The following is a 12,553-nucleotide window of genomic DNA, read 5'->3' on the forward strand; positions in this document are numbered from 1 at the left end:
AGAGAAGCAAGCAACAAATTTCCCATTAAGAATTTTATGTGAAAAATCTTACCAAAACAAAACCCCGGTCTTTTCTCAAACAGAAGGGAAAAATCAGTAGGTGGTCCTTCTCACCATCTCTTATATGTTCTATGTCTTTTTTGTATCGCCATTGAACAAATAAAAGTGCTCGGCGGAAGGTCTCAAAGTTGAAAAAGTGAAATCTCAGTTTAGATCATTGTGATTGGATTGCAAGAGAATGGCATAACAAATAAACGTCTTTTAAACCTAAAACACTTGATCAGTTTTGTCTTAAAATGTTTTCAGCAAAACGGTCCTTGATGCTTTGAGGGAGGTTGGTCTCCGCGACACCGTCGAGACACTCAATACTCTCCATGTTGTTGATGAACATCCTCGAAAGGCACTTTGGAAGCTTCAGTGTGATTCGTGTGTTAAACCTTGCTTCGTTCAAAAAGAGTTCGTACAAAAAGTTGCATCCACTCAAATCAACTACTTTACTTTCAGGAGATGGCACACTCGGTCTGATACCACCCTGAATCTCAATACGAATCGGCAAATACATTCGAAGTAACTCATTGAAGCGTGGGTCTGAGACCATTTTCGAGGAGACCTGGAAATTGTAAGGGCAGAACGGAATCAAAACAACGTTTTTCTTCACAAAGAAGTCATGGAAATTGTCGAAGTTGATCATCACAATACCAACAGTGCCATAACTGCCACAAACCACTTCGTTCACCGCTTCAACGTCGTCTTGATGGAGCCAATCGATGATGAATATGACTTGTGTCTTTTCATGAAGTGCTTTAACTCTATTCATTGCATCCTTGAGGCAATTTGAGTCACATTGAATGACAACTTTGTGAAGATAATTCAATTTGGGAAGTGCACTAAATAAACTCGAGAGTATATCCGCCTTATAATTCTGCCCAATCCGAATTGAGATCTCACGCAAATTAATCATCTTGTCGAATCCTGGGTCAAAATAGTATGACGTGTCTATGCCTATACGGCTGATCTTCTCGACTATTTCACTAATCACACGGTAATCCTCTTCACTGTTTTGCATCACAAATTTGTGGACATAGACCAGCGGAATGTTTTGCAGAACCTCTGCACCAAGAGCCTCGATAGTCATATAACTTGCATAAAACGTCTCGATTCCTTCGAAAACTTTCAGTTCAGCCTTGGCGTTTTTAGTGCGCGAATTTGATATCGCGACTGAAAGTGTTGTCATCCCATACTCGGGGTTGATCTTAGTCCGCATGACTGCGTCTTTGCATCCTTTGCTCACTTTGATAAATAATCGCAACGTATCCATCTTGTCGAAATACTTCACTACGTTCATCAGATAGACGACTTCCAATTTCGCCTGGGCGTTAGAATCTGTTTGAGTTTATCAAAACATGTGAAAGGTCAACGACAAACCATTACCTTTTGCTTTTTTCTTAGTTCTAAAGGCTTTTTACTGGAATTGCACTTTAATATATTTGATTATAATTAATAAACTATTACTTTTTTGTGTTTGCTTTTTAGAAGCGAATGAAAAAGAAAGTGAATATGTTGAAATACATGTCGTTATAAATCAATCGCATAAAACGGGACAGAAGCTACACTTTTCTTTATGATTTTTCATTTGACATCCTTCAACTTGTATTTTACTCATTGGTTATGTTATTAACATCTTTCTTCAAAAAAACCGAAATAAGAAATACATCGAAGTGTTGAGTTTATTCGGAATGTGGTGAGAAGAGTAAATCAATTCTATAACAACAAGAAGACAACAGACAAGTGAAAAGAATTGAAATTAAAACAGTTTGACTTCCTTCTTCAGTGGATCCTGTTGGAAGGGCTTTTTCGCAAGGAATTGGTCTCTTTTCATTTTGAATACTTTTTCAAAGTCTTCGTCGGAGAGATAAGTCTCCAATTTTGTTTTATCAAGGTATGTTGGTCTTTTGAGAAGCTCTTCATAGGTATACTTTTTGTTAAGAATATCCCAAAGACTGTCAAATGTGATGATTTCTTTTGGATCGTTCTCGACATCAACTCCTTTCATAGCGCCTTTCACAAATCCATGTGTGATCGCAGCAATTTCTTTAGGTACATGTTTGAGGGAGTGTACAACAAAGATAGGGGGGACTTTCCCACCAAAGTAGTTATCTTTGACTTTGTTTTCGTACTCTTTAATCATCGCGATATACGGCGTTAGTGCATCCTTTTTAAGTTGTGTTACTAACAAATATATACCATTCTCGCATGTAAAGAGGGTGATTTCTTTTAATCGCTGATAAGTGAAGTGATGCATCGGCTTTGCTCTGATTTGTGGCTTCTCGTAAACCAACGAAAAGCACTTTGGCTGGACACGACCAAAATTCAATGCAAATGGTTTTTCTGTGAAAAGGAAATCCCCTTTTGCCTCAGAAAGAATTGTCGGCTCTCTTGCATCAACACGTTTAACAGCTTCCATCGCCGTCTCAAAGTTCTTTTCACTTGCATACTTTCCTCTCCAAACCTTGAGTTCATCAGCCGTTGAGTAAATGTACGTTGACGATGAATGAATCAACTCTTTGTTCATTTCACGTTGTACTGTATACTCACACGTGTTTTCATACATTGTATTACTCACTTGGTAAAGTCTTTCTGTTTTTCTCAGTTCTTCGTGGTTTTGGTAATCACCAATATGAATCAAATACTTATTCTCAAACAACTGCATGAACGCGTGTGGCTCTTCGCCTTGTGGAACTCTTGTTGTGCTTGCACCAAGCGACTTCGACATAGAAGTCACCAATATTGATGTTGTTCCTCGACTCTTAATGGAAGTGTCTTTACCTTGCCAGAAGAACATCTTTTGCTCGTCTTTGGGATCTTTGTATGTAATGATGTAGTCGTTCGCACTGTAAAACTCGCCATGCTTCTCGACTGGGATTTCCTCTTTTTGAGCATCAATAACAATAAACACTCGAATTGCACCACCTTGAATGATAAAATCCTTGGACGGTTGCAAAACGATCGAGTCGTCTGGAATACCCAAAATTTCACGAACGTCAATTTGAAGTTCTTCCTCCTTTTCTTCCTTTTTCTGTCCGTATTTTGGCGTTGGTTTACTCAATGATACTGTTTGTGAGTGTTGTCGACTCTTATTAATTTCTTCTTCACTGTATGAGCAATCTTTGTTGTGGATAACAGTCAGTGTCCCCTGCGTTTGTGCAAACTTCTCTTTAAACAAAACCGGTTCCGTTTGCTGAGTAATTCTCATTATTTGAGCACACGCAGGCCTTTGTTTCGATTCAAAAATTTTGTCGACAACAGGCTTCAAAATCTTACGGAGTGTCTGTGATGACTTTGGACCAACCCAGACATATACCTCTGTAAGTGCATCATACACATAAATCTTCCACGGGTACAACAAGTTGTGTGTCATCTTCCCACGAGTACAGTTGACTATCTCTGCAACGTCCCAATCATTTTTCTTTTCGTCCAATAAGAACAACTCATCGTCTGCAATTTTGTCTTCTGTGTCGTCTTGTTTTGCGTCAGCAATTTTGATGTTCTCATTCTTGCCACCAAGCGCAGTCCAAAACGCTTCATCTTCTTTTCCTTGTTGTACTTGAAAGATCTCACACTTCCCCTGGCGCTCGTTATGTTTAATTGTGTTAGCCGCGTCACAAGCCTTTGTCCGTTTAAGTCTGTTACAATCCTTCCCAATCCAGACATAAATTTTGTCGACGGTGTCCACCATAAAAGCGTCACCACTATTCAATGCGTCAGGTGATTTGTCAATAACTCTCCACTTCATGTACATCTTCCCACTCACTCTTACCATTTTGGCGTAGTTCACATTTGTGTTGAGTCCATCCGTCTCGTTAGAAAATGTCACATTTGCATAGAGTGGGTCGTCTATAAGAGCCGGTGACACTGATGGACTATTCTCTTTGGAAGTGTTTGTGTGTTTAAATGATGGTTTGACGGAAAACGACGCTCTTCCAGTTCTCGACCGTTTTGCTTGCATTTCCTCCATGAGTGGGTTCATTTTTTTGGGGACAGCACCCGCAGTAATTGTCAACGAGAATCCGCCTTGGGTTGCCAATTTTGGTGAAGTGGCTTTTATACTTGAAATGGTGAAATCGATGTCATTGGTATCAGTCGTTTGAATTTCTTCTTTCTTAATTTCTTCCCTTTTCAAATTACCATTAATACCCGCCTTTGCCGCATGTCCTTTGACTTTTGTAACACGACGAACTATATGTGTTGGTTGTGGAGCAGCTTCCGATATAAGTTGGTCTAAGTCTATTGGTTGAGAATGTTCCGTTGCGTTGCTATGAATAGAAATTGCATTGTTAATTGGCTCTGGATCATCCAATTCAATAAACCCTTCATCGTCAACGTGATTGTTATCTTTTGGAAGTTCTTTTATGTCAGCGGCGTCTTTTTGCTTTTGAGCTTCTAATTCCGCTTTCTTCTTTTCAGCATCTTCTTTCGCTTTTTTAAGACGTTCTATTTCTTGTTTCTTTTGAAGTTCTTCTTCTTTCATTTTCTTATCTTCTTCGATTAGACGAGCTGCTCTCTCTTCTTCAGCACGTTTCTTTTCAGCCTTTTCTTGTTCGAGACGGTCTTCTTCTGCTTTTTGTTGTTCTCTTTTCTCTTTTTCAATCCGGTCTTGTTCTTCTTTTTCTTTGGTTCTTCTTTCTTCCTCTTCTTTTTGCTTTTTTGCATTCGCCAACTGTTCTTGTTTTTCTTTTTCAATAGCTTCAGCCTTCTTTGATTCTTCCTCAGCTAGTTGTCGAATTAATTCTTCCTCCTCTCGCTTCATACGTTCTTCTTCTTCTCTTAACTCACGCTCAACACGTTCTTCTTCTTCACGGAGCCGACGTTCTTCTTCCTCTATTTCTTTCTCTTTTTGTCTTTCTTCTTCTTCAGCTTTTTCTTTTGCTATTCGGGCTTCTTCATTTTCTTTTTCGATTCTTTCTTTTGCCTCACGTTCGATACGTTCTTGTTCTTCTTTTTCTTTTATGACTCTTTCGGCTTCAAGACGTTCTTTTTCAATTCTTTCTTTCTCAACATTTTCTTTTTCAATACGTTCTTGTTCTTCTTTCTCTTTTATAATCCTCTCACGTTCGATACGTTCCTTCTCAAGCCTCTCTTTTTCAATTCTTTCTTTTTCAGCTTGTTCTTTGGCTTCGCGGTCGATACGTTCTTTTTCAAGTCTGTCTTTTTCAATCCGTTCCTTTTCCTGTCTTTCTTTTTCTTGAGCCTCTTTCTCGGCTTTTTCCTTATCATTTCGCTCTTGTTCTTCTTTCTCTTTTTGAAGCTTTTCAGCCTCAGCAGCTTCTAACTCCCGCTGAATTTCTTCTTCTTCCCGTTTGATTCTTTCTTCTTCAGCCTGAAGTTCAAGTTCCATTCGCTTCATATCTTCTTCTTCTTGACGCATTTCCTCCTCCATACGTCTAATTTCTTCTTCTTGTTTTTCGATGTCGTCTGACATTGCTCTTTGAATTTTTGAGTTCCAAACTTTGGACTCCACACTATTTTTATCATCTAGATACTACTTGTTTAGTTCGATGACTTTATACCCATCCTTTTTAAGACTTGTTGTACCATATTTTTGAACAATATACTTTTTGTAGGAATGTACCCATCTTTTTATTATTATTATTATTAACTTTTTTGATACCCATTATGTGGCAACTCTTTTGCAATTTACGCTATTTCGTCTTTTCTTTGTTATTCTTGAGTTACTACCTGTTCTTTTTAAAGTTTTAAACTTTTTTGAAAAAGTTACAATATTTTTACTATTTAATTACTATATAATCTTATTACAAGATATTTTTTTGTTTGTTTGGTGTTGTTTAATTTTTACACTTTTTTTGTTCTAAATATTTTTGGTTTTACATTTCATATAAAATTTATTTGATTTTCTACTCATCTTGAAAACACTTTTGTTAGTAATCAATGACTATCTAAATGACTTGGATATTAATTTAGCAATAAACTGGATACATTGTAAAATTTGAAATAACACGGTCTCATAAAAAATTGGTAATGATTCAACTGAGTTCTTCATGTAGTTTTACAAAGTTTGTTAAATTTTAAAACGTCGGGTTGTGAAATACAAATTCAGCTACTATCTCAAACTACTTTAATTGTATTTTTTTATTTTTCAATAACAAAAAGTCAAGATTAAAAAATAATGAATCTGGTGTCTAATTTACTATTTAAATATAGTTAATACAATTAATGTTTGATTTTTAAAATAGAAATAGATTAATAATGTATGGTAAAAGAGCTATAAAACAATTAAAAATAAAAAAACCACAAAAATAAGAAAAGAAAAACACAAAAAAAAATGTTATAGCAAGAAGTTAAAAGTAACTAATAAGAACCATACAAGAAACTACAACGAAAACTGAGCGAAAAGAAACCCTGAAACTTGATAGTGTAAGCGGCAGATGTCAAAGAAGTCAGCAAAGCAGGCACAAACTGGTGATGTCGTGATCCAAGGTTCAACAAAAGACGCTTTCGGAGTTGCTCACATTTATGCCACATTCAACGACACTTTTGTCCATGTGACCGATATCTCTGGTAGAGAAACGATCATTAGAATTACAGGTGGTATGAGAGTCAAAGCCGATAAAGATGAGAGTTCCCCATACGCTGCTATGACAGCCGCTCAAGACGTTGCTAAGAGATGCAAAGAACTCGGAGTCACTTCTCTTCACATCAAAATCAGAGGAGAGGGTGGAGTGTACTCGAAGACCCCAGGCCCGGGAGCTCAAGCTGCTCTTAGAGCCCTTGCTCGTGCTGGTATGAAAATTGGAAGAATTGAAGATGTCACCCCAATCCCAACCGACTGCACTAAAAGAAAGGGTGGAAGAAGAGGAAGAAGACTTTAAACTAATTGATACAATCGTCTATTTATCGGAGTGGTGACACTCTTATTTTTATCTTTGACTTTCAAAAACTGGATTTTTAACCACTTACATTTCCAGTTTCTCTATTTCATTGATCTTCTTTTCTTTTTGTTTTTCTCATTGAAACTATTGGAATCTCATTATTGCAAGCAGTATGAGCAATCCATATGAGGAATTTAAAACAGCTGTTTATGACTATGTCATCATTGGCACCGGTGTAACAGAGTCAACTATCGCTGCATCATTATCACATCAAGGAAAAACAGTTTGTGTTGTCGATCCTAATCCATTGTATGGCGTGAAGTCGATGTACGTCCGTAATAGGGAATTGGAACAAACCCTTTCGACACTGGCATTGAAGCACTCCATAGAAATTCCACTAACAAAAATTGAATTCGATCGATCTATTGGAATTGATTTAACACCACAACTCTTTTATTCCAACGGAGACTTGTTGAACACTATCACAGAGTCTGAAATATATAAATACCTCGACTTTTTGGCGGTCGATGGTGTGTTTATGTACTTAAACAACAAGATCATCAGAGTTCCGGACTCAAAGAATACCCTTTTCACGTGCACTGACTTGTCTTTGATTGAGAAGAGACAATTGATGAAATTTTTGAACGATATTTATCTTGACAAAGATACTCCAATAGAACAGACACAAATGTTTAAAGGATTAAAGGAAGCAGGGTCCCTCAGAAAATATTTAGAAACAATAAAACTGAGTAAAGTGTGTCAAGACATTATTGTCTATGGGATTTGTATGTTCGCAGCGAACGACGAAACTAATGCTGAAATCGTTGTGAAAAAAATCATGATATACGCAAAGTCACTTGGTAAATATGGAGGTTCACCTTTTGTGTACTGCCAATACGGGTATGGTGATGTTGCACAAGGGTTTAGCCGGTCATCAAGTGTTGCATCGGGTGTCTTTTTATGTGGGCATGAAGTAAAAGAAGTCAAGAAAAATGGAGAGTTGTGGGAAGCATACTGCTCAAGCCCAGACAACCGTTTTGAGAAGATCGAATTCACAGTGAAAGGAAAAAGATTGATTAAAAATAGGACGTTTGTGAAAGAAGAAAAAGGGAAATCTGTCGACTACATGCAAGTAGTGAGGGAAAAAGTATTACCATTTGGAAGGAGGTTTTATGTTGCAATTCCGTTAAGAGGGAAGTGTGTTCAATGCATTGTATCTTCAATTGAAAACGTCACAAATGTAGCGTTGTCGGTAGAAAATGACACTGAAAACTTACTTGAAGATGCGATGAAAATAGTGTGTGGAGATAATTGGAAGGAAGAGGCACTACTCTCTTTTAAGTACACTTTCGATTTGGCACAATGGGAAAAAGTGAAAGAAGTTGATGGGATGTTGGTAACAAGTGACGCCACAATTGGAATTGGAAGCGATATTGACATGTCTGTGAGTGAAGCAAAATCGGTGTGTGGAGAAGAGTTGTTCAGAGAAGATGAAATTGTAGCAGAAGTACTTGATGAAGTTCCACAAGAAACAAAAGAAACACCAAAAGTTTCAAAAGAGGAGAAGGAAAGTTCAGTTGAAGAAAAGAAGGAAATAAATGGAAATGGAGAAAAAGAAGTGAAAGACACTTCAAACGAGGTAGAGGCAAAATAAAACGTTATTTTTGACTTATTTTATTTTTTACACCAAGGTTTTGAAATTAGAAACTAAAAAATCGAATGAAAAAAGCAGAGAGCTATTACTTCAGAGATGGACTCAGGTGTGTCATTCCAAATTACAAAGTGTTGCAAACGGATGTGAAAGGGAGGTGGGTTGGTCAAACACTGAAACAATTGTTTACCACCGAGTTTAAACACATTTCAGTTGAAGAAGCTGTTTGTTTATATTAATTATCGTGTTCCAAAGAAGATTGAACAGTTGCAAAGCGACCAATAAAATAAGATGACAATAAGAAACGCCAAATTGAGGGAGGTATTATGTACATCAAAAGAAAAGATGGAACTGTTGTGAAGAGTTTGGACGTTACCATTGAAGAACATGACATTTTGGTCAGCAGAATCCACGCTCACGAACCGCCAGTACCCGATCACCATATTGATATCATAGAAGACACAGATGAGTATTTAGTCATTAACAAGCCAGCTGGAATTCCAGTGCACCCTACTGGAAGATACATGTACAACAGTATCATAACCATACTCAAAGAGGAAGGTAAATACAATGATTTGAAACTAGTGTATAGACTGGACAAGAACACAAGTGGAGTTCTTGTCTTGGCTAAGACAAAAAGAATTGCCCAGAAGTTTCAAAAAGCTTTGAGGGACAAAACAGTGGGAGACTTCCAAGAGATTGAAAAGATATACTTGGCACGTGTTGTTGGAGAATTTCCAGAGACACTTGTTGTTGACAAACCAATACATTTGGTAGTGTTTGTGATTAATTTTACTAGTATTATACTATACCATTACCAAGGTGGTTTATTTATAGAACATTAACTTCTTATGAATTTCATTGGAATGATAAATAGGTTTGGTACAGAACAACAACACCATGTGAGCGATGAAGGGATTTCAGCAAAAAGTGGGTTCAAGCGGATTTTTTACGACAAAGCAAGCGACACGAGTGTTGTGGAGTGTGTTCCATATACAGGGAGAACACACCAATTGCGACTTCATCTGAAATCAGTCGGACACCCAATTGCAAATGATTCTGCTTATTTACTTGAACATATCCACAACACCAGAACACGGGACGGAGATACTGAACAGGAGCTTGCGATGAGAACTAAGTATGGGTGGGTGTTTGATGAGTTTTGTGAAGATTGCAATTGTCCTAAAGGTGACCCATTAGAACACTTGATTTGGCTCCACGCTTGGAAGTACTCAATTGAAGGTAAAACGTGGGTTGCGAATGTTCCCGAGTGGGCAAAAAGCACATATGACGCGAAAGGTGGGTTGGAAAAATGGCATAAAATAATTGAATGATTTTTTTAACTAAAAAATGAGAAAAAAAAGAACTAAAAAAAGTATGGGGATTTGCTTTGAGTGCAAGAAGTCAACTGATCTGTACTGCGTCCACCACAAAAAGCACGTCTGCATCGATTGTATGTTTAAGACGCACGCAGTCGTTTGTTTTTTATTTTTTTTTCAAAGGTTCCTCACACCAAAGTATCTTGTGAGTAACAGAGAAATAATGGGTAGTGCACTATGAGTAAATACAAAGATTATGTGATGGACAACAAACCCGAAGTGAATGAATGCCCGTTGTGTAAAGCTGTACTTGGTGATAAGGAAGTTGTCCGTTTGCCATGTTTATGTGTTGTTCACAAAGAATGTATTGTCAAAGAATTTGATGATGCAACAGGCGAGTTAAAGTGTCCACAGTGCCAAACTCCCGTTTTTGTTGGCAAAGATGACATCCCAACACAAATAAAAGAGCATCTCCTCGCCATTTTCGCGGGAAAGAAATACATCCAACCGTTTTTGGACGCGAACTTACAAACTATAGCACACGAAGATATCGATACAACAACACAACTCCTCTTGAAACCAGAAGACGAAAAAGAAGAGCAAAACGTCTCGTACACCAAAAATGAAATTTCGAGCTTAAAAAAGGTTGCTGAGGCAACGGAAGTAAACGTTGAAGCAGAGGACGATTCGAGCGGCCCTCATATGAATGACACGGACACGTCTGACGAAGAGGATGCCAAAAAGAAATTGCAAGGGTCATTGGGGATGGGTTTTGTTGCGACGTTGGGGCACAACAAACGGATTTCTGGGCGGGGCATCTTCATCATTTTAGTGTTGATGGTTGTCTTAGTGCTTTTCATGGTGATCGTATATTTCTTTGGAAATACCGACACATAATTGAGTTCTTTAATCCGTTTAAACCATTTGAATAGTTTATAATTTAATTCATTTATGGTATCAAATGGCTGTTTGAATTTGTAATGATATAATTAATAATAATATGAAACAAAAAGACATAAAAAGAATCAATCTACTGACTGGATTTAAACAGTTCCATTTCCAAAAGTATCATCATTGAAAGCAGTGTCTGGGATTGACATATTATTCATATCAATGTCTGGCTGGACAATGGTTGATGGATCGAAAGCAGGTGCCTGCAACATGTTGGGGTCTGTGACAAATTGGAGGTTTGGATTTCCAGTGAGTTTTCTTGCGATCCACAAGAAAGGTCTCTCGAAGTTGTAATTTGACTTGGCAGAAACGTCGTAGTATTGCAAGTTTTTCTTTCTATGGAAAGAGATTTGTCTTGGCTTAACTTTTCTATCACGAGCATCGCACTTGTTTCCGACCAAAACGATTGGAATGTTTTCACAGACTCTAACTAAGTCCTTGTGCCATGTGGCAACGTTTCTATAAGTTTCACGGGATGTGACATCGAACATGATAATGGCACAGTTGGCTTGGACATAATATCCATCCTTAAGGCCACCAAACTTTTCTTGTCCAGCAGTGTCCCACTATACTATAAATATATTGTTCATAACTTACATATTTCAAGAAACAAACAACTTCGAATCTAATTTTACCGCAGTTTGTCTGGAAAAGCATTGGATGGACATCGACACCCATGGTTGGGATGTAACGTTTCTCAAACTCACCGGACAAATGTCTCTTGACAAAAGTGGTTTTACCAGTTCCTCCATCACCTACGATGACTAATTTAAATGTTGGGACTCCGTCTTGTGTTGGCAACATAAATATGTGAAATTCTAGTTTGAGTTTCATTTATATAGATGCAAGGGTTGAAGCAGGGTTTTTCACTTTTCTGATGTGAATTATTAGAGATGAAAAAAGGACGAGTAATGAACTATTATCCGCCGAATCATCAACATAGTATTATTTTGGCGTATAAAATATCAAATGAATCGGGAAAAAGAATAATTATTATGCTCCATTTTGTTATTAAAGTACCATTGAGTTATTTTTGCTTATTTTTTTTGGAAAATAAGATCTGGCTGGTTATTAAATAAATCAGGAAAACAACCCAAAAAATTATGACAACTAAAACGTCTCTATTTTTTTTTATATTACGAAAAACAAAAAAAACACAAAAAAATATTTTTTTGTATTTTTTTTTCGAAATAAAAAAAAATCGTCACTAAGTTTTTATCAAATACTGAGATAAATTAATTAATTCTTGAAATTCACTTAAAAATATAATTATAGCTATTGAATAGATATATTATTAACAATAACTTTATCAATAAAAAATGAAAAACAAAATATAAAAACAAATTAACACTTAAAATAACGCCCTGATTTTTGTTTTGGCCTGTTTTTACGGGGATATTAATCCATTTTTTGATGATTTTTCTTTTTTGGCTTGTGTATTGTATATGACATAAAACAATCTCTAAAAAAATGGAAATTTATATAATAAACTCGAGATTTCCCGATTTTTAGACCACTTGAATTTTGTTCAATGTTATTTAAAGTGTTAAGACAGAAGAATTACAAAACTTATAATCAAAATTAACCCTAATTCAAATAATAATAGAGTAAAATATATTAACAATGATGTTATATTTTATTGTTTTTTTTTGGTATTAAAATAAAAATAAAAGCGCCACGTTAATACATATTAATAGAAACTATATAAATCTGGTTTTATTATGGTTAATAAGAAAGATACTCAA

At 36.5% G+C, this 12,553-nt stretch overlaps 7 protein-coding genes across 7 annotated transcripts; 4 read left to right on the forward strand and 3 right to left on the reverse strand.

The window, feature by feature from the left end:
- Nucleotides 1-280: 280 nt before the first annotated feature.
- On the reverse strand, nt 281-1,428 carry EIN_026870 (hypothetical protein; the record flags this gene model as incomplete). The annotated part of the gene is made up of 2 exons (XM_004257531.1): nt 281-1,369; nt 1,426-1,428. 2 exons carry the CDS (start codon nt 1,426-1,428, stop codon nt 281-283), a joined length of 1,092 nt encoding a protein of 363 aa, XP_004257579.1.
- A 376-nt stretch (nt 1,429-1,804) lies between these two features.
- EIN_026880 (villin, putative) lies at nt 1,805-5,532 on the reverse strand (the record flags this gene model as incomplete). The annotated part of the gene is made up of 2 exons (XM_004257532.1): nt 1,805-5,483; nt 5,507-5,532. 2 exons carry the CDS (start codon nt 5,530-5,532, stop codon nt 1,805-1,807), a joined length of 3,705 nt encoding a protein of 1,234 aa, XP_004257580.1.
- Nucleotides 5,533-6,443: 911 nt separating this feature from the next.
- Nucleotides 6,444-6,887, forward strand: EIN_026890 (40S ribosomal protein S14-1, putative; the record flags this gene model as incomplete). The annotated part of the gene is made up of 1 exon (XM_004257533.1): nt 6,444-6,887. The coding sequence occupies one exon, from the start codon at nt 6,444-6,446 to the stop codon at nt 6,885-6,887; it is 444 nt and encodes a 147-aa protein (XP_004257581.1).
- A 172-nt stretch (nt 6,888-7,059) lies between these two features.
- On the forward strand, nt 7,060-8,541 carry EIN_026900 (RAB GDP-dissociation inhibitor, putative; the record flags this gene model as incomplete). Its single annotated transcript, XM_004257534.1, has 1 exon — nt 7,060-8,541. The coding sequence occupies one exon, from the start codon at nt 7,060-7,062 to the stop codon at nt 8,539-8,541; it is 1,482 nt and encodes a 493-aa protein (XP_004257582.1).
- A 65-nt stretch (nt 8,542-8,606) lies between these two features.
- On the forward strand, nt 8,607-9,872 carry EIN_026910 (ribosomal large subunit pseudouridine synthase C, putative; the record flags this gene model as incomplete). Its single annotated transcript, XM_004257535.1, has 3 exons — nt 8,607-8,762; nt 8,841-9,316; nt 9,416-9,872. The coding sequence occupies 3 exons, from the start codon at nt 8,607-8,609 to the stop codon at nt 9,870-9,872; spliced, it is 1,089 nt and encodes a 362-aa protein (XP_004257583.1).
- Nucleotides 9,873-9,915: 43 nt separating this feature from the next.
- EIN_026920 (hypothetical protein) lies at nt 9,916-10,754 on the forward strand (the record flags this gene model as incomplete). The annotated part of the gene is made up of 2 exons (XM_004257536.1): nt 9,916-10,014; nt 10,089-10,754. The coding sequence occupies 2 exons, from the start codon at nt 9,916-9,918 to the stop codon at nt 10,752-10,754; spliced, it is 765 nt and encodes a 254-aa protein (XP_004257584.1).
- A 146-nt stretch (nt 10,755-10,900) lies between these two features.
- EIN_026930 (GTP-binding nuclear protein ran-1, putative) lies at nt 10,901-11,612 on the reverse strand (the record flags this gene model as incomplete). The annotated part of the gene is made up of 2 exons (XM_004257537.1): nt 10,901-11,374; nt 11,424-11,612. 2 exons carry the CDS (start codon nt 11,610-11,612, stop codon nt 10,901-10,903), a joined length of 663 nt encoding a protein of 220 aa, XP_004257585.1.
- Between the last annotated feature and the right edge of the window lie 941 nt (nt 11,613-12,553).

This window comes from Entamoeba invadens (genome assembly GCF_000330505.1).
Source record: "Entamoeba invadens IP1 unplaced genomic scaffold scaff_1105074724629, whole genome shotgun sequence".
NCBI classification, from domain to species: domain Eukaryota; phylum Evosea; order Mastigamoebida; family Endamoebidae; genus Entamoeba; species Entamoeba invadens.